Source organism: Lagopus muta, chromosome 11, assembly GCF_023343835.1.
Source record: "Lagopus muta isolate bLagMut1 chromosome 11, bLagMut1 primary, whole genome shotgun sequence".
NCBI lineage: Eukaryota > Metazoa > Chordata > Aves > Galliformes > Phasianidae > Lagopus > Lagopus muta.
In genome coordinates, this window is record NC_064443.1 from 8,458,715 (window position 1) to 8,480,639 (window position 21,925).

The 21,925-nt window shown below is 39.2% G+C and overlaps 2 protein-coding genes across 3 annotated transcripts in view; one reads left to right on the forward strand and one right to left on the reverse strand.

Moving 5' to 3' along the window:
- Positions 1–21,925, reverse strand: part of ARHGEF3 (Rho guanine nucleotide exchange factor 3) — a 114,272-nt gene that overhangs the window by 86,423 nt on the left and 5,924 nt on the right. Inside the window, exon 2 of one of the 2 annotated variants that reach the window (XM_048957273.1) lies at positions 16,825–16,920. The exons of the other annotated variant lie outside the window; for it this stretch is intronic. Within the exon in view, the coding sequence (XP_048813230.1) occupies positions 16,825–16,920 (96 nt within the window). The remainder of the gene's footprint in view (positions 1–16,824; positions 16,921–21,925) is intronic. 2 annotated transcript variants of the gene reach the window in all.
- Positions 1–21,925, forward strand: part of LOC125698633 (sarcolemma associated protein) — a 403,851-nt gene that overhangs the window by 73,827 nt on the left and 308,099 nt on the right. The gene's annotated exons all lie outside the window — the stretch shown is intronic.

A 21,925-nucleotide genomic window follows, 5' to 3' on the forward strand; every position in this document is an offset into this window, starting at 1 on the left:
CCTCACAAATCTAAAGCTGTAGCATGTGCTCTTTGTGAAGAACAATGCCAAGAAACTGCTTTCTCATTCCTAAGAGGGGAAGATGGCAATGAAATCAAGTGAAGTAGCAAGCCTCACTCTATGCATAGCATATGACTTAGCAGCCTGAATTGGATCATAAAGAACAGATCCAGCTCTGAGCACACACAATGGCAGTGCGTGTCTATCACCTTTCTGCGAGCAGACACCACCTCACAGCCATGTGCGCACACCCAAAGAGACTCTGCGAGGGTCAGAGCAGATGATAACTGGTTTGCTGTGGAAGCAGGCCCTGTGCTCCATCGCACACCTCTGAGCACACTGTATCTCGTCACCTCTGTGAAGCCCTTGCCATGAAAAGGCTGCGGTTAGTTTAGAGCAACACACGTACCATTAGTCTCCTGCCACAAATGGCCTTGCTCTGGCAGCCTTTCTTGCAGAGACTGAGCTCACTTGTCTCATCTCTATCCATAAACAATTACAATAAAACTCGATTTTATCATTTTTATGCCTTATGTTTTTTGAATCTTCTTTTTAAATGGACAGTAGTAAAGTTGCAAGCAAGACCCAGACAGCACAGTCATGTACCATTTCCTGCGGAAACTATGCATTCTTTAAACCACACCTGTACGCCTTCCTGCAAATCTGACTTTCCTACCTTGAAAAGCACAGTAACTGGTTTCACATCTTCCAACTCCTACTCCCTCTTATGTCCTACTGAGAAAGATTAATTAAAAAGTGCAATGGTTTTTTCTGAGTTTATAAAGTCACAAGACTGTTCTCAAGAGAGAAAAGTTTTAAATTACTAGTAAGTGAAAAATACTAAGCATTAAACCTAAAACAAAGGAAATGCATTAACACTGTGTCTGATATTGATGAAGGATACATGATACAGAGTAGAAGAGTTCATCTGGAAGGAACCCACAAAGATCATCGAGTGCAACTGCCTGAACACTTCAGCACCAGCCGAAAGGCAAAGCGCGGTACAAAGGGCATTACCCAAATGCCTTGTGAAGGTTGCTTCAGAGTCAGTAAGCAAAGGACTTTAAGATGCTCATTCTAAATTTGACTACTGTGAAAACAAAATGTAGAAGAGAAACATTGCACTATTTTCAAATTGTCTTTGAATGGAAACCTGATCAATCCTTTCCACTCTTACAGCAGTTTCAAAGTGTGTCAGTCACCATGTAAAGAACCAGAAATTCTAGATACTTGACTTTCAAATAGAGGTACATTAAATAAGTGAGCTTGCCTTCCTACACAAGTTAACAATGGCAGCAAAGAAAATGAACATGCTTTGTTAAAATTCTCCATTTCACAAACCTTGTAGCAAAGCAAGATAATGAGCACCTACAGTGATCACAGTTTAGCTCTGTACTACACGAACTTTGTTTATCTGATCAATTTCTACATTGCTATATCAGGCTGAGAAAAAGAGTTAGCAGCTTTCTCAGGGGAAAAACAGCTTGTCATCTCACCAGACTACTGTCCTCATCCGTTCACTTAGCAATTGCTAAATCCTATACCAACTGTTAACTGATGATGAATGAAATGTTTTCTGGGACTATCAGTACCTTGGCAGAAGATACAGCCACAGACTACACGCTGGGCAAAAAACATTTCTTGGATCACTAAAATAGCTCAAGTTGAAATGGACAAGGAAGTAACACTCAAGATCTTTGATGGAGCTTGATAACACAAATTCACTTCTGTTAAATACAGACGCCAGAAATTTAGAGTCCAAAGCAGGAACTTGGAAAGGGAAAATAAAACTGACTGTATCATACAGGTCCTGGTCATTATGGGGAAAAAAAAGTACAAGAACACTTGAGGACACTGGCCTTAGAGAGGCAGGAACAGCTTCTCCAGTAGTATGAAGCTGCCACATTAACAGAGGAATTCTACAGAGCCATAGAATGGTTGAGTTGGATAGTACCTTACATCCCACCCCATCCCCAACCCCTGCCATGGGCTGGCTGCCCCGGACCCCATCTGGCCTGGCCATGTGCACCTCCACTGATGGGGCACCCACAGCTCTCCGGGCAGCAGTGCCAGCACCTCACCACTCTATCAGTAAAAATTTTTCCCTGGCATCTAACCTAAATCTCCCTTTTTTAGTCTCAAACCATTCCTCTGTGTTGTATCAATACGAGAGAACTGTTCTGGTTATGACAACAAACTTACAGCACGCAGTTCTGTGAAGTGCAGTGCACAGACTTCTCTTGTTGTAAATAAGCTATTTGGGAGCTGTAAAACAGAAATAAGATGTAATAGCAGTGCTCTACTCTATATCCTCAGGTTGTCAGGAGAAAATTATGTGTAGCACAGACACAGACCAGGACACAGCAAGTCAAAGAGCCCAGCCTTACATGCACAGCTTACATGCACACTATGAGCAAAACTGCACAGAAACAACCTTCAAAGTGGAAATGAAGAATATCTTGATGCAGATACCTAAAAAGTACCATGAAATCAAGTACTGCAATACTATTAAGTTCTCCAAACCAATGGACAAACATCAGTACATGAAAAAAGTTTGGCTAAGCCTGAAATGAAACTAAGATATGATTCACTCATGGTCCCCACAGACAAAGCAACCGACATCTATTCATGTGCTGTTGGTTCATGTAGCCCCCTGCTGTGCAAAACAGAAAACTGTAACACAGTCACCTTTCTGTCACTGTGCTCTATGAGATGCTCACAAATGATCTTCATTGACAAATGAAATCCTCATTTGTAAATCCCATATAACAAAAATCAATTCAAATTTCCTGGCAACTTACCTATTCCAGTAAACTGGAAACAAAAAGACCCTGAATGGACAGGTACTAAGGAGCCCATCTATTGTAATTCATGAAAGAACCTTCCTTCCAAAGTGCCCTTTCTCCTGGAGGTTAGTCATAAGGAATTGGGGTTTTTTAGTTTAAAACCATGCTGCAAATGATGAACACACACTTGCTTAAAAGATCTGCTTAATATAACGAAATACAAATCAGCATGAGAAGAAGTTTGAGATTTATTTCAAATCTGACTTGAAATGAAATGCAGGAAAATCAATTAATTTTTCTGTTACAGAATCCACGATCAGAAAAACACTGGCTTGTGCCAGGTGAGCTGCAGATTAAACAACAACAAAAAAAAAAAACAGTAAGGAGGGAAAATGTTTACATCACATAACATAAAGACCATGATAAATAAATACCCTTTTATCTCTGGATTCGCCACATAATGACCAACAACTGTTGGATACCTTCATCTCCCGCAGGAATTGATCAGGAAGATGATATTACACAGGCTCCACAGCTGGTTAGGTATGGGACTGCTCCAGAAGTAATGCCTGCTATTTTATGAGGAGAGGAAAATAGTTCTATGTAGGCTCAATTCTGCCTAACAGATCTTTCAAATTCTGTTGCGTAATATATACAAATATAATAATACAATACAAGGTTTCAGATGTGAATGTATCTAATGGAACTGCAGAAAAAAAAGTTATAACAGTACATTTAAAGGATTCCTATTTTTAAAAAATGGGGTGCAGTTTATGTTAAATCATCTGGTCACAACTTGTATCTCAATCCGTGAAACACAAAACTATGACACAGTTTTCAAAATAGAGCCATCTTTATCTTACTATCCAGTGAGGAAGACAGAAAGAAAAAACTGAGAGCACCCACTTGATAATGTAATTTCCTAGGGTAAATGAGAGCCTTAGGGAAACAAAATTTCCTCCACAAAAAAAGTACAGCAGTAACTGAATCTCCTTTTTTAAACAGCTTCAGAAGCCATGTTTTAAATTGTTACCTATCATCAGCACTCCAGAATTTGAAAGCCTACATCCATACATGGCTGTGTGCACACATTTACAGATACACATCTAAAAAGTACTAGTGAGCATTCTGAAACATTTGAACAGCAGGCATTCAATAACTCTCAACATTCTTATTTTATTCATGCATTACTTTTAAGCCTACGTTCATAACTGTATTAATGTGAACTATCACGGTTAGTCCGTGCCTTCTTTTCCACATCAGAAGAAACAAATCTACAGATTTAGCTGGGGCTCTCCTTGTGTAGTTTTAGGGCAATACAATGACTCTTTACAACAGAAAAGCCGTGTTTTGAATATAAGAGATTTGCAGATGACCAAAAGTATCCAGTTTGAAAGTGATGTACTCAAATAATCCTCTTACAACACTTATCTCTAGAAATGTTCAGGATCCATAGGAAAATCCAGCCCACTTAACCAACTCATATTCTCCAGTCTTCACTCATCCCACAAAAAGGAAAGACTAAGTTAAAATAACTCTTGTTTCTGGTCTTTTGTTTCCTAATACTGCAGGGTTTAGCTGTTACCATAGAGGCACAGTATGTTTTAGGTGAAGACTTTATCACCAGCTCCCTCTACAGTCAGAAAGCAAACTAACAACGTATAACCAGTCAAAAAAAAAAAAAAAAAAAAAAAAAAAAAGTTGCCCTATTAGTGCAAGAGTTCAGATGCTCTACCATATTCCATGTTGAACAAGTATGTGAACTAATAGAGACGGCTTATATGAGCAATGAGTGGAGTCTCGGACCAAAGGAAATCATAAGAAGGACAACAAGCTCTAAGAGAGAAGCAAAGTGACAGAGAACAGATGGTTAGCAGTAGTGGATCACTGGGATTTTCTTCCTACATTTTAAAACACATCACAGATACTGACACTCTCTGTAGCAAGCACATTGCACACCCACTCAGAGCCCAGCTGCCTCAAAACAGTTAAAAGAAATTCATACCATTCTACATTTGATATGTAGAAACTCGGTAAAATACCAACTTTTGCCTTTACAGATAATTTCTTTGCCCTCCATTAAAGAAATGACAGAAAATCCCCATGGTCAAAAGGGCAATATTGGTATAACTTGTAGGATACACAATCGCTACAAAAGCCAGGAAAACATCACCCAATTATCAGAGAAATGGTGTGTTTTGAAACACACTGGCACACCTAGCTGAAGACATCGCCAACTGCTCACAGTGAGTAAAGGTCCACAGAGGGCTAATTATTCCTGAAGTATTAAGAGCAGTTAATTGAGATGGGGCAGATTAGCAGAAGAGAGAAAAGAAGCAAAGAACCATCAACTGCATACATGTCTGATGAGGTCTTCCGTGAGTACCACCAGTGCCATCTGTTTCATATCGCATCCTGCAACCCCTCAACAGAGCCAGGAAAACATTGCCTCGTTCCTCCATCAGCTCAGACGTAATACAACAAACAGCACTGACAGACTGCGTCCACCTGAGTGACATCTTTTAAAATTGAGCATTTTTCCTACACCATACATAGCATGTGCATCAGATTTGGTGACATGCTGAAGCACACAGTGGAGGGTTCAAGGGACGGTCTTGTGGAACACTGATAACGAAAAACCCACCATTTCAGTTATCTATTCTGCTACAACATGTAATTCTTTCTATATATATTTAAACATTTTTAGCTTATGGTACAAGTATCACACCATCACTGTAATTTAGCCATAATTACATGCATTAAGACAACCCAAAAATATTACAAATATCATCGCTGCGAATTTGCTATTAAAACAAGTTATTTTTAACATCAATGAAATGTAATGAAGGAGAGGGGAAAAAGTCTTTTTTTCTCTACTTTACCAACCATGTCTCACATACTGCAAAGGTAAATTCTTATTATTTCTGCAATTTCTGTAGTTTTTCAGATGGTATTAGAGAAGGAAAAGAAAATGTAGCAAGTGGATCTGAGTGGCATGAGCTTTGATAGCTGCAAAAGAAAAATCAAGGCTGATGGCAAATTCCACCTTTGGTATAAGCTATGCTGATTAATTTATGTTTGTACGCCTGCACTGAAGGTGTTCTCATCTGCCACAACCACAACTTCAGATTGCAAGTGACCAAAACATTGTTCAGGGATGCTGAGGCCTCCTTCCACAATGTTTACCAATGTTTATTTACATTGGTGATCCAAGTCTCATCACCATGCTTGGTGTTATTTATCACCTGTCAGCACACATTTTTCTCAGAGGAAGAAAGAAAAATTCATAACATGCCAAAATGGGACACCCAGGTCCTTTACTTAAAACCATACAGACCCAGCTTCTCAGTTAAGGGGTTACTATACCAACCAAAAGAGTGACTAACACTGAAAGCCCAAAGTGACTCTCATATCTCATATTAAACACTTTTTTTTCTAGATTTTACTGATATGCCCCATCTGTAAGGCATGAAGAAGAAACCGGTGGGCTGATCATTCTTTTTAATTCTTCCTTAAATCTAAGTAATCAAAATTACAGTTTTGCAACATTCTTCAGCTCTAAAAACCAGCCGTATTTTCAGTCTCCTGATTTGTGAACATTCCATTTACTTGTATGTCAGAGTATAAAAACTATGCCATTAGTCCACTCACTAATATGCATTTATAAACAAAATACCACAGAGGGCAGCCCAAAGATGGCATTACCTTTTACTTGACATTGAATTGGAACCAGCACAGGATTTCAGAAATGTTTGTTCTAACACTCCCAAAGCTAGGAGCAATACAAAGAATGACACAGTAATAAAAATATAACACAATCATAATTGAGCATGTAGCAAATGTTTCAAGAGATGTAATAGTAGACACAATTTAAAACATGACCTAGAAACAAAAGAACCATGCATACGTAATGCAAATGGTAGTTTTCTTCAGGAATCGTTCACCAAAAGAGAACAAATAAAGCCTCTGCAAAGAAAAAAAACACTAAGTACTACCTACAAACAACAGCCTTAGCTATATCTCAGTGAAACTGCAGCTCTGCTTATGTCTTTTTTCTAGTCTTAGAATAAATCTGGGGAGTTAGACACGGGACACAATAGCACAAACCACAATCTGACGAGTTCCCAGCACAGAGAGCTACTTGTCTGGTAGAGAAAACAGCCTTTCTCATCACTTGCAGATCAAGCCTGCCATCTTGTGGGATTCACATTCTGGCCAGCAAACAAGCTTAACCTTCCTGAAGACTGCAGTCAAGATTTTTTTAATCTCATCCACGATGAGGAAATAAAATCCATAGTAAATTTTTTTGTTGTGCTGTTGTTTGTTAAGACATGATGCCTGAGCATATGTTTAAATTCGCATTTGCCTCTGGGAAATATTTTCTTCCATTACAAAGCTCATTTCATGTCTGCATGAGACTTCAGTCAGCAGCTGGCAACTACTGTTCCTGTAACCATTTCAACATTTGTCATCTCTCACCATTTCTGCATGTGCTATAGAAGCTGATATGACTCACACCCTCAGTGCTCTCTTGGATAAAGATCCAATTCCTTCAAGTGATTGGCTCTCAAGCAGCAAGTCCCAGTGCAAATAATCCCTTCATAACAATTTCCAATTCTACTGCTCCCTTTTTGAGAAGAAAAACATATTAAATAAACCAGAGAAGTTCAGTTAGAAAGCAGTAATCTAAAAAAATTACTAAAACCAATAAAATGTGCTGGAAAATATTGGTCTGCTTTATTAAAATAGTCTGGCATCATTGTCAGATTACGTTAAATATCCTGAATACTCTTAGATTTTCCAAAAAGAGTATTCCCTGTCTATGCAATGAGATATTACTAGATATCAGCCAATTCAGGGCCTCTCAAAATAAGATCAGATAAGATTTAACTACCTAAAGTGTTAATGTGCAATTTGTGAGACTTCCTTTTTGAAAACACTGTAACACTGTATTCTCTGAACGTGTATGCGCCTCTTGTAATCACTACCATCTGCAGCTGAACTGCACTTTGACTGGAGCCATTTTAATTCAGTTCTTCAGGATGACTCATTTTTACTGACAGAACAAAGATACAGGAGAAACAGTGAAAGTTGTTAAACTTGTTTCTGTTCCTTGCTCTAATTCCATAGGCATAATTCTTCCTCCATCAGTTAGAAGCTGGCAAAAGCTGCAGCAGAATTATGATTTATGTCGTTAAACCTTACTTCCCACAAAAGTTACAAGTCAGCTGGAGTACTTGACTTTCTTTAAGCTACAGTACGCAATAATTCCGATTTTCATTAAAGATGATGTGAAAGAAACCATATGCACTCAGGTGAGTACCTAACACGCAGAATTTGCATACTACTTCATTGTGAAAATGCAGACTTTCAGCTGCTCACCAGCGTCTTCCTATTTTACTTCTATTTACACTGCAAGTCCCAGACACGTCAGTTCAAGGGCCTTCTGAATCTCAGTTGAATCTGTTATTTCTATTTGGTTTGAAAACAGATGATTTTTTAAGAAGTACTGTGCTTCAAACATGGTTTCCACACTAGCTCAGAGTAACCGCTTCTGCTTTATCAAAGAGCTTCCAAATTTTAAAGCTCAGACGAAACAAAAATCAACAAAAATTAACATAACCTATATGTTCCTGGAGTGATCTGATACCTAGCCTCTGGGCAGAGCTTCACTGTAGAACCACTTCTCCTGATTAAATAAAATCACCTTAAAAGCTAGCTACATAATTGTAGACCTGGTGGTCCTAAATAAATCAGTGACTAAAAATAGGCTTAGCTCAGCAACAGCTGTTAAGAACCTAGAGTTACAGAAGTGAGAAAAAGTGCTTGGCAACTGATATTGCAGCTCAGCCTTGGGAGGTGAAACCACTGTGCATGGATGGAATGGACAGCATCGCAACGGAGATACTAAACAAAAATCCGCCTTCCTACCCTCCTCCCACGGCACACACTTTTCTGTTTTAAATGCTAACCTGTATTTCTGGTCTTCAGCCACTGAGTATGTCCTTTATTTTCTCTGTGCTTTCATATTTCTGTTGCCATCATCTCTGAATAAAATAAGGCCATGCTCCCTAAGAAAACACAGTGTTTGAGGTAGGACAACCAACTTCTTGGCATTCAGCACTCTGGTCTTCTTCTCAGCAGAAGAGCTTTAAAGTTTCACTCTTCCTAAAAATTCACTCAGGTTAGTTTTGCAGTGAATTAGTCTTAGTGAAGTAAACGGAACTAAACAGCATTCACACTATTAAACAAAGTATGCATTCTCACTTTATCAATTTCATCTTTCTGTGACATGTTGTGTACAATACTTAAGAACTGACAACAACAATTCAATTCTAAGAAGAAAAATGTCTTTGAAGTAGGCATACACCATTCCTGTGCTGGCTTCACAAGTCCTTATAGATTCATATTGCTTCATCCATTGAAGTCAAATTTGTATAACAAACCCATACTGAACCACTACACAAGCCCACTTCTTTCTTTTCATCACATAGCTACATGCTGCATGTATATCTTTGAAGCCAGAAATCTTTTTCTACTCTTTCAAAATAGTAATGCTTAACCTAAAGAGCTCTTACAAAATCTAGGAAAAAAGCACACCAGGATATAGGTATGAAGCAGCACTGAAAATAAAGATCAAAAGGAGGGTTTTATCCACTGAGCTCACGCGATTTTTTTTTTTCATTATGATTAATTACAGAAGTATGAAATCCAGTCGATTTCTTTGAGGTTTCTCTTTCCATAAAAGTTTTCTATCTTAGCAGAAAATCTGCAGCTTTGGCAAGAAGCCCTAGAAAAGTGACCAAATCCTGCAGCTCCCCACTTCCTTGATCACTATATGCCCTGCTCCTTACTGCAGATTTTCACCCTGTGCTAAACAGCTACTTTTGTGCTACACAAAAATTGGCTTTCCCAAAAGGACATTCACTTTAATCAAAATTGTTTCCATTTAATTCACAGAACAGCTCAATGCACTATTGGCTCAACAAAGGTGATGGCAAATAATGGCATTAAGTATTTTTTCCACAGTACACCATATCCCTTGCCTAGAGAAACAGCCAAGCACCAAGCAACCAAAAAACCAAGAAGAGCATTACTGTCTTCCACAGTCATTTCTAACAGTAAGAAATATTATTTTTCTTTGCTGACAAAAGTTTGCATTTATTTTAACTCACACAAGCTTTTCCAGGTAACTACCACTAAGTTAAAAAATCATTACTAATTGCTCAGAACAAAAATCCAGAATTACAAAAAGCATAAGGAACTGGATCCCATTAAAATAATTTTTAAATGGTTTGGATTGTCAAGATGGAGAATTAGAATTTGGACTAAAATGACTATTTTTTTCCTAGTGATGGGCTATCTGGCAGGCCCAAGCGATTGCTTCACAAATTCATCCCAATAGTCAACATGAAAAGGGTCATATTTTCATATATAGATCCCACATTCTGGATGATCATACTAGTTTAAAATAACATGACTCGAGAGAATAAGTAACAAGTAAATTCTTGGACAACCTTCACTCTTGAGGAATTCGTAGCCTTGGATGACTTACTCAAAATCATAGACAGAAGGCCGTTGCTGGTTTTGATTTGTTTTGTTTTCCTTTTTACAAAGAAAACACAGGAGAACTGAGTAAGAACTCAAACCACTGAGAAAGGAAATGGAAAACACCCAAAATACTTCTCTTTCTAGAATACAGAACAGAACACAACATTTTCCTGCCTGCTTGTTTCTGGCAAATGCTGATGGCCTTATTATCAAATGCAACAGCACACAGTTGACTAAAGGAGCAAATTACATAAATGAGATTTGATTGGGAACAAGGCATAGATCCCCTGCTGCATTCAGCACTCCTCCACTGAGAGTTGGTCTAATATTAAGAACTGTAGAAGCCAGGTGAGTAAGAAAAACCAGGCAGCTCATAAATCCCTGAGCCTCTGGACTTCCATGATGTACTTCCCTCTTTCTGGCCTTGAAAACACAACCACAGTGAATGGATAGAATTTTAGTATCCCAAAGACAGCGCCATGAAAAATGATCATTTTCCCTCTCCGTGTCCTTTTCTCTCTTTCCTTAAATAGCAGTACAATGTGTTGTAACAGAATCTAACCCTCAGGCAGACAGTGCTGTGCTAAAAGGACTGCTCTGTCCAAAACTGTGACTTCGGCATGAGTACATGGCCACATGTAGGGCAGACAGCTGGCCATACCTCCCAGCAGGGCTGCACAGCCACCGAATGACACAAAGCAGTGACATGCACCACATCAGCTGCTGCTAGAGAAGGGTGCCGTGCACACTGCTCAAGACAGTAGGATTTTCTCTTTCAACGGATGCAGTTATGGAGCTGATTTTACCATCAGTCTTTGTAATACCCAAGTTCAGTGCATTGGTTTTTTTCCTTCTTAGCATACAGAGTAGACTTTTAGTAGCTGTTTGCCCGAAAGTCACCAAAACTAGTAGTTGCAAATTGTCAAGAATTTCTCAACAGTTAACTTATCAGAAAGCAAACTATACTTCTATACAGGTTTAAAGACAACATATGACTGTAATTCAAACCCCTGATGAAACACATATAAAGGACAGAGATTCCAAGTTCTAACATAAAATGAAATATTTAGCACTTATCTGCACACTAACAGTAGACTAGCACCAGTATCTCAGTATCCAGAAGGAAATATGAAACACAGAATCACAGAATCATAGAACGGCTTGGGCTGGAAGGGATCTCAAGAATCATCAAGCTCCAACCCACCTGCTGCAGGCACCAACCTCCACATTTAATACTAGACCAGGCTGCCCAGGGCTCCATCCAATCTGTCCTTGAACATCTCCAGGGATGGAGCATCCACAACCATAGAGTTATAGGAACATAGGCATTACAGAAGAAAATCAACAACAAAACAAAAAGCAACCAAAAGTCCAACAACTCAGTTAAAGTCAAGTCATCAATATACAGACTGTCAGAATGAACCAGAGGCCAAACGTAACAATAGCTTAGTTAGGTTAGCTAGCTTAGTAAGGTTGAAAGTCATAGATTCATTTACTCAAAGATTCATGAAAAAGGTCATTTTCAGAGAGATTTGCTCTAGAATTGACGATAACTGTCAGAGAAAAAGGCACAGTGCCTACTCAGTAAGCAACTGGGTAACTGAAGACAGACTGAGAAAAACAAGGCACCTCAAACTCTCCCCCTCTGGGAGAGATCCAGAAACACACGTTTCAGTTATTAATTTTAAACAACTGAAATACTTTCTGACTTCTTCCTATGTAAATAGATACAGAACTGACTACCAAGATTCCTTGCAGACTAGAGGAAGCACATTATAAATCCACACACGATAACAAAAACTGGATATCTCCCAATTCCCCTGCACATTTGTTTTGAAAACAACATGCCAGCCAGCTAGCTTTGTACTAAGCAACATTAATTGACACAGTTCCCACTTGCTCTCTTATCTTTAGCTCCTTTCTTGCAATTTGCAAAATGAAGAATCAGAGAATCTGCCAAATCAGTAGTTTCTAAAATTTCAAGGCTCTTGCATCTTTATTTGTACAAACGTTGCTCCATTGTAGCTCACATAACAAATTGTCGTAACATACATAGTATCAGCTGGATTTCTCAGTATTTTTGCTTACCAAGAACAGCTGAATTTGGCCTATGCATGAACTCTGCTGTGGTGCCCTCCAGTTATCAGACATTTACAGCAGTCACACTATTCCTGCTAATAGCATTTTTTTTGCTGCTGTAATCTTGATTACATTCATTAGGGGGGAAGAAAACCACAGAAGCAAATGAAGCATTGCAAGCTTGAGTGTCCAATGAACCTTTATCTTGCAGGGGTACCACACAAAGTACATACAAAACACTGATGAAATGCAGTTGCAGAATTTATAAAGGACTATACAACATAAAGGAGAAGAGAGATCATTGTGAAAATAACCATGATGGTTTAAGGTGTTATGACCACTTACTTTTATGCAATTTTAACCTGCAACAATGCATCAGCCTTGAAGACGGTATAAGAAAAACAAGGCACCTCAAGCTCTCCCCCTCTGGGAGAGATCCAGAAACACACGTTCCAGTTATTAATTTTAGACAGCTGAAATACTTTCTGACTTTCTGACTCTCGGCCCTGATAGTTCAAACTGCTACTAAAGGCTGCTCTGCTGCTCAATAACTTTGAAACAAACGAGGTAACTTTTCCATTGCTTGTTCTCTTATGCACTTGGCAGTGATAACTGCAGAGAAATATAACACTTATGCTAATCAAATGCAACAAATGTCCTTCTGCAATTTGAATGCTTATTTCTATTCAAGCCTAATGCAAAATTCTGAAGAAACAGAAATATAACTTAGGTTTTCCTTCTAAAAGCAGGCAACTGAACTGTTGAGGAGTTCAAAAATTTATATCAATCATTGAGGGGAAAAGAGAAATCCAGGTTCTTGGTTCTTCAAGAGATTTCCCTTCCGCCCTGTATCAGCCTTCAGCAAAATGTTGATCAGCTGCCAGGTACAGGAGGCATTTTCAGAAGCTAGTTTTGTAGTTCAGATTCATGCCAACAAATTGCATCCAACCAGTGTAAATCCAAGAGATTTACATCTACTACACAAAGTTTAAAAGCAAGAACCTGTAAGCTCTAAGTGGGAGCTATTTTCTCATACGTTTCTGTAAATATTCCCCCCCTCAAAAAAAAACCAAACCCAACAGCTGCAAAAAGAAATGATGATCAGCCCTGGAAGATTGCTACTTGAAGGAAAGAGGTTACACTCAACATACACTCCCACTGGCAATATCTTTTATTTGGCACTAGAGAGAAAGAAGGAAGAATAAAGAGAATTTTCAGCCGAGACACCAACAGAAGCAAGAACACAGAATGGACTGGAAAGTGGGCAGTGCTCTCATTGCCTCACAGCATTATGGGCAGCATGGCTATGGTGGGCAAGGAGAACATCTCCAATGGCCACAGCAACTCTTCTTTGACAGAAGGAAAACCAGAACGTTTGTCTCTTTCACCTTCCTCTCTCCCTCCCCACAGTGATGAACTATTTAACATATATTTTTAACTCAGTAGGAGTTCAGTTTAATCCATAAAGATTATTCTTACTGACGGATAAATATTTTTAGTTAGAACATGCAAATTTACAAGCAGATACTTCTTGAATTCAAGCATCCCACAGTAACTGACTTTCTTACAAATTTGGTTGTTTATTTTTCAGAAACTTTCCTATCACTTATCAGATTATATTCTTTTCTGACATTAGCTCTAAGGAAAGAAAGCAGATATGGTTTCAGATGTAATCTTTATAGTCAGTAAAGTACTCACACCAAAGAATTCTCAACATCCACTATTATTCTTTGTGAGTCTGAAGTTGAGTGGTTCCTTCTCGCACTCCTTCCCAAGAACTAACAATTCTATCTAGCTAGTACCAACTATGCTTCATCTTCTATTGTTTTACTATCCTCTCTAAGTGGGGAGAAAAACATTTCATGAACTGTTATTTCCATGTTATAATTTATCCTCTAATCTATCTTCAGCATAAAAATGTCATGCTGAAAGAATTTATGGTAGCTTTATTTAAAACAGGATACCATCCAGTAGGTAACTTGGGAGAATAAAATGCTCACTATCAGTCATTAAAACATCACCTTTGATTTATAAACAAAGCAAAAATATATGAGAGATCCCAACCTTAGGGAATGGAACAAAATAAAAACAATTTACACCTACCACCTGAACCAATGCACACTGCTTTTAGTGAGCAAAGTATGTAATAAAATCCACACAACTTACATATATTTGGTTACAGCACTTAAGAAAACTTCACGGTATACCAAGTTTTACTGATAGCTTCACCACAAATTTGTTGCATAGTGTTTGTGTCCTGGAGATTAAGAGTATCTGCCTATTGGTCACATTTAAAAATAAAATAGTGTTAAGTTTTTCACAGTTTAGTGATAATTTATATGACAAAAAAAGACCTTTGTCTTCTGGCTGTGAGTGAAAATCAGTCAGCCAGTTACTTCCTCTTTCCTTTGTTTCTAAGGCTCCCGAATATAAGGTCTTATACAAGATCAAAGCCCATTACATGCATCATAAGTCAGGTTTAAACACTAGAAGAGGCCTTTCCTGGGGCTTTTGCACTGCAAAGACATTTGACTTGACTGAATATTATAGACCATTCGAGGAATCAGAAAAGAAAAAATAATAAATGCATGATGCAGTAATGATGCAAAACTTCTCTGCATTAGGCTGGTGAGAATAGCATTTACCCAGCTCTAATAGTAAAAAAATCCCCACAAGTAAAAAAAAAATTAGACATGTAAGATTTTTCAAAACTTCAAATGTGTTCCATGCAGCCATAGGTGAAATTTCCACCATTATGCTCACTGCAAACAGTGAATGGCTCAGCCACCGAGTACAGAACTCAGGGCAGTGACATCCCATGCTCCCTTACAGCCGGCACGCATCAGGCTGCTATTCAGCTTCCCAAGTCAGAAGCCTATCTAAACAAAATCCACAGATTGCAAACATGATATTTTAACTAATAGGATTTTTCTTTACACGATGAGAAAGTACGAGTAGCATTGCTGGCTCATCTGTAGGTTGAAAAGTCTTTTTGAAATATATGAACCACGCCTAAAGTTGGCTTTAATATTCTAAGCTCTTTGGAAATCACCAAAGGCCCCACAGTTTACACCAGGTGATAACGTGGCTCTTTATACCACTCACATAACCTAACAGACACGCAAATTCTGCTATTTTGCAACTCTTTCTTTATGGTCAATTAAACATGTAACAAATCATGCCATTCAATTACTTGAGATGCTCTAATATTTGGTAACATAAATTGTACCCTCCTGCTATTCTAGCCAACATCACTAAGAACTGCCACGAAGCATTACAAGGAAATGCCATGATGAAAATGAAATCCTATTGCTCAATACCACAAGTAGAATAGAAAACAATATGAGATAAAGGACAGTACGTATCGAATCTCTCAGGGAAAACCTCTCACATTTTCCATATCCTTCTCCTTCACCTGAAGATTTTTTCTGACTCTGAGGATGTTCCAGGAATGGTGATAGAAGTGGGAAAAGTTCTAAAAACGCAATTACTTCCCAAGTGCTGTGACTGTGTGCTACCTGAGTACCACATCAATCAAACAAACAAACAAACAAGATTCTGCATTATTTCTTGAAAGGCATCCAGCATGAAGCACAACATTAATTTGCTAGCATTTCTTTGCTTCATTAACAGAAAGAGCTTTTAATGAATATTTCTCAGACTAGAAAAATATATGGGCACCACGTTTTTTTTGTGGTATGAGTTTGCTGTCTATGTGGTAAATAAGCAGTGTAACAAAATCTTAGCTCAGCCCAACAACAGCTAGTAAAATCAGCAGGCTCCCAATAAGGGGTTCCCAGTAACACAGCCAAAATAGCCTCAGTGCCCTCCCAGCACAGCTCTGTGCATGACAACACCAAACAAGGTGCTAAAAATTGCAGTCAGTGGCAGCTTTCACAAAGAAATTGTCCTGAAGTGTAAGAGCTTATCACATCTACCACTGAACTTCATTGTTGTTCCTTCGCTATGAATATTTTTGATCAACAGTAGAAACTATTGACGTTTTAATGTCTCCTGGGTCACAATCTCAGGAAACCACAAGCCTGTTTTCTAAACTGTACAGCACTATGGGGGCTACTACTAATAGCAGAGCACAAGCATAGCAACAGCACTGGGAGATTAAGACATTTGCCATATGTGAAAGATTCCACGAGCACAACTGGTGCCCTGTTGAAGTGAACAGGAGTTTTTCCACTGCCCATCCCCCTGACAGTCCCATGGTCATCTGCTAAGAATTCAGAAACAGTAAGAGTCTCTTCCCTCTTTTTCCTTCTATTGTTAAATAATGCAAAATAATTAATGTAAACATTTATAACACAAACAATTCTTTAACTTATTTTTTAAAACAGAGTCCCTCCAAATTACCACCCACTAACCTCTCAGAAAATGAGAAGTAAAGCTTCCTTACCAAACTTTTTCTTCTTCCATTCCTCCTGTGGCACACTGGTTTATTAAGGCAGGACTACTCATGGTAAGCGCAGAGCTTTCAGAATTCTTTTTTTTTCTACAAAGGTACAACAAAAACAACCACTATTAAAACCTGAATGTAAGTGAAGATTGTGCATTTACTGATTCACTAGAAAACCCCAACCTTAGTACAAACACTTTTAAGACCAAATACACTGCATTTTACTCACTTAAGTAAATCTCCTAAATCAAGGGGATTAATTGGATGAATACACTGAGAAGGATTTGGCAGTTTTGTGAACTTGCTAGTTATGCCAAACTCAACACTGATTGTCTTTTGTTTACTTTTCTGAACGGAGGCCAGCAGAGTTGATGTCAGCAAGCCCCTATCCAGGGCCATGCATAATGTCAGTTATGTTAATTGAGAGCAGCAGTCAGAGCTGGTGTTGTAGAAGGATCCACACAACACTGGGGAGAAAAAATGGATTGTGGATATTTAAAGATCCTTTGAGCATATTCTAACAACTTAAGATCCTTATTTCAGTAGCTTAAGATCATACCTCAGCTGATTTGCAGAAAATTACAATTCACTCACGGTTGAAGTGGCAAAAACAGCACAGATATTCAAATGCTGGCAACAGCAATTCCCAATCTACAGTGCTTCTAAGAGGTCTGTATGGCCAAACACACTCTGATGAAATGACTCATGTGATAAGAGCCAAACAATCTCTGGATGAACCAGATTAATTTCACACTGAGACACTGCTATGTTTTGGTAACAAGATCCATAACCTTAACAGAAATTCTTACACCTATCTGTGTGGGGTTTTTTTTGCTTTTAAAACAAAGGAAAAAACAGCCTTCTTGAATTTGAGACTCCGAATTTGACTTCACACCTCGTCTCCATTATGATTAAAAAAAAAAAAACTTCACAAATTAACAGAGAGCAAGTTAAACTGTATATATTAATTAATCTACTAGAACATAGCAAGCACAGCATGTTTTGTGGTTAAGATAGTAGAACCACTGCAAGAAGGTATAAAGAAACATTAGAAAGCTGTTTCAAGCTGCATGGAAACAGGGTCCACAGCCACAGCCAGCAAGGGATAACTACAGCACATGGCCCATCACAGGCAAACAGGTTGGGCCAATCTTACAAAACACACACTTGGAAAAGAACATCAGCCTTTGTATCAGAATTCTGTCCGAGTAGGGGCATATAAGAGCCCCAGCAAGCACACGGCTGGAAAGAAGTCCCCCAAATCAGCAACCTCAATTCAGCCCCGACTGAAATATTAAATTCCATGCCTCTTTAGTCCTCAGTAATGCAGGAAGAAGGCAGTTGTTCTTATAGATAATCTGAAGGAACAATGCAGGAGTCCAGACTTAAGCATCTTCTGCAAAGCTCCTCTCTTTTAGGGAGCAATTTCATGCCAGTTATGCAGTAAGCACATCACCTGCTCTTGTGGTCACCCAAGCTATTAAGACCCAAGGTTCAGAGGAAGATTAAAAGTAGTCCATTCATTTGCAAACTTGGAAGCTGAAAGAATTGTTTCAAAACCACAAGGTTGCCATTCCAGAAAAATAATAAACAAAACACCCTGTACTGTCACTGGTGAGCTAGCAGCGTACCAGAAGTACAAGTGTTTAATCTATGACTAAGAAAGTATTTTCATCACTCCCTTCTCCACCCTTGAAAGCGAACACTCCACGCACAGCTCAGCATTGAGACTTTAGTGTTGAAACAGGAATAACAGCAGAGGACAGAAAAAATGATACAAGTTACTATGACTCCAAATACTCTCAGAACAACTGATAATAAAGGTTGACACACATCAAAGAGAAAACGATACACAGAATAAACCCAGTTTGCTCCCTCACTTTCCACAAGGAAAATAAGGTACAGTAATACAGAGAAGAATAGATCTTACCAACTTCCCATGTCCCTCACATTCCCAGTCTAACATCAAAAATCATCAGTAACACTGCACAGCTTCAAGTCCAAATTCACTCCTCAGTCAAACACGTGAAGGCCCAGCAGCCTCCTGGTACCAGGGCAGATGGACACCCTTCCTCAGCTGTCACCAGCAGGAGGATGGGAAACATCGCTGTGCCCAGCAGCCCCTCCTGCAGTGAGCAGCCAGGCGCTGCCCCAGCGTGGGAGCGGGCAGCACAGAGCATCCCAGCACAACACCCCTGCCCACCGCAGCAGGAACCCCCGCCGACCTCTGCGCCTTCTGCCTGCACCAGCCAGCTCTTGCAAACCATGCTTTCCTCCCTGCTGCCATGGGAGCTGGAGGAGCTCGCTGCAGCCCCGGCACCGGGCACCTACTGGCACTGCCATGCAGCAGCACTTCTTCGCGCCTCAGAGGTCAACAGCCAGGAGTCAGACCGGCTTCTGCAAAATAATCAGCGATTCTTTGTGCTATGCTGAAACAGGCCTGCACAGGCCCTAGTTCAGCCTTTACCAGGAGCAGCAGGTAATTAAACAGCTGATCTCCACATCCCTGACAAGTTTATGGCCATGTCGAATACCAGAAGTTTTTTAGGTTCTAAGACAAATGGAAAACTTGTACTTATCTGCAATTTCCAAGGCCATAAGCATCAAATATCACTACTACTTCTCTGTCATTTCCACAAAGAATTCTCAGCCTGCAGGGTCCATCCTGACTTGCTGCTGCACCAGGCACTACTCTGAGACTCTCTTGAGAAGAAATAACTGTTTTTAAAATAAAAACACAATCTTTCTATTATAGGATATAGAAGAAGATACATTTCACAAAGCATCGTGAATATTTAAATTTGAACCGCACAAAATAAAAGCTAATACTGGCAAAATGGAATTTTGTTTAGAATATACTGTTTTATTATTCAGTCAGAGCATTAAAAGTAAAACCAGAAATGAACTCCTACATAATAACATCCCAAAAAATTAAACTCAATTCAAGAAGCAAAGGAATAGAGTTAAGGGGGAAAAAAAGCAACAATATACTGTTCATAGGTGCTTCTTTCTGTATCACCATCCACCACTTGTTTGGACTTGCACTTTGTGGCACAGGCACTACACATGATGAAACATGAAGAAGGAAAGTAAATCTATCATCTTCCCTCTTCCTAACATGAAGCCAGGTGCCAAAGCAAGTCAGTAAATATCAGTTTAAGAAACTCTGCTAAAGAGTTCTGTTCTGTTTATCTGTTTGCACACTGAGCATTGACTATTGCAGATAAGCCACACGCACTTTAACTAAGTGTTGTCCTGGAGATCATGCTCTGATTTAATAGGAGGAAGTGGGCAAAAGGCAATTCCAGAATGAAAACAGAGGAAAACAATGTCAAAGACTTTATTTATAGCAGCTATGTTTAACAGCACTGTCACTATCTTACTGAGGCAACAGCCTTGAAGAAACATCCATCCTGCCTGTCAAGGGATACCACAAATGTAGCATACCTACCCTAGGACCATACCAGAACACCCTGTAAGAAGCATGCAGCCCCAAATTCTCTTTGGAGTTGCCTCCACAAAGAAAAGCATTTATCTTTCATGAAAAATCACCAGTTTGGAATGCTGACATATTTGCAGTCCACCTGCCTTACAGAGGATTCTTATGACACATAATTGCAGAGAAAAGTCCAGCAGGGGTAAAGCATTGGCTCAAGAGTGGAAAAGCATTCAATTTAAATATACTTCCATGCTTATATGTTAGATTTTATTCTGGAAATTCTGCAATTTCCCCTAAATGGCCAAAAATAAAGGAGAAAAGATAAAAGGGATCTGGTATAACACCATATACAAGTCTCCAATCCAAACACCTGTACAGATCAGCAATGCAGGATCATTTGAGCAGTAAAGATGAGAAGGTTCAACAAGTGTTGAAACCAAAACGCTTCTTAGGCTCCAACTAGCCTGTAATGGGAGAAATAGCATTTAATCTGTCTAATCACTTCCTCCTACACAAAGCCCATTTTCCTTCTTTGCTTCTGTTACGAAGTAAATCGTTGACCCACAGGATAAAAGCCTTTCTGCACTCCCTGTTTGTACCTCTGGGCAAGTAAGACACAGTGTGGTAGTTAAAAATTAAAGTATCCCTCAACTGCTATTCATTCCAGAATAACACAAATATCTTCCTATAAAACCTGTTCCCACAGCTCCTTACCTCCACCAGAATGCTATCCTTGTTGATGCAGTATCTTGTTATACTTGGCTGATAAAAACTCCCTAAAAAGTTTCACTGAACCCTAAGGCAGGAACAGCAAGTGCTCCCTTTGAGGAGAAAGGTGACAGCAGACAGTAATGTGCATCTACTGCAAAGAGGACTCGGCGTTACCAGCACTCTCTCAAACTGATGTCTTGAACAAGAGAGTACTAATTAGCTAGTGTGCATCACAGCACCTTGAATTTTAAAGAGATGGTGTTCCAAGCCCATAGAAAGCTGCACGGAGGTTTCATTTCTAGTAACAAGTGCGTTTACTATTCTATTGTTTTTTGCAAAGTCACATCTCCAGGCACACAGTATCACACCTCGATAGCACTCAGCTGCTAACCAGGAGATTGCCTTTGGCAAACAGCTCATTGAAGGGCTGACTGCAACTCCAAAATGAGCTTCGTTATCCAACTGCATACCAACGAGTACCAAAACCAACCCTTTATGGTTGGCTTTTCTGACGTGTTCAGATGCTGCCGTTGCCAAGAACTTGTTATCACTGAAGCACACTTCAGTAAAACCAGAGTGAGAACTCCAGAAGCATGTGAGCAGCATTTCTCCTGCCTACAACGGGGAGCAGCAGGCAGTCTGAGAAACTTCCCACTGCAGAGCCACTCCAACCTGAGCCTAGCATACCTATCACATGCACACAGTGTGCTTATTTCATGTACATTTTGACCTCAAACACATCACACGCCATTACTTAGCTTTAAGACTTTAAAAACACACGTGACTCACTGAAGGAGGAGGTCTGGGAGGACCTTTTTGAAAACATATTTTTTAGAAGGCTTTTATTCCCCTCCTAAGCATCTCATTAAATGCCATCCACTACTGTTCTCTTCAGAAGAGGAGATAAGATTTATACAAAAGTGTATATACAAAGATATTTGGAAGATTTGC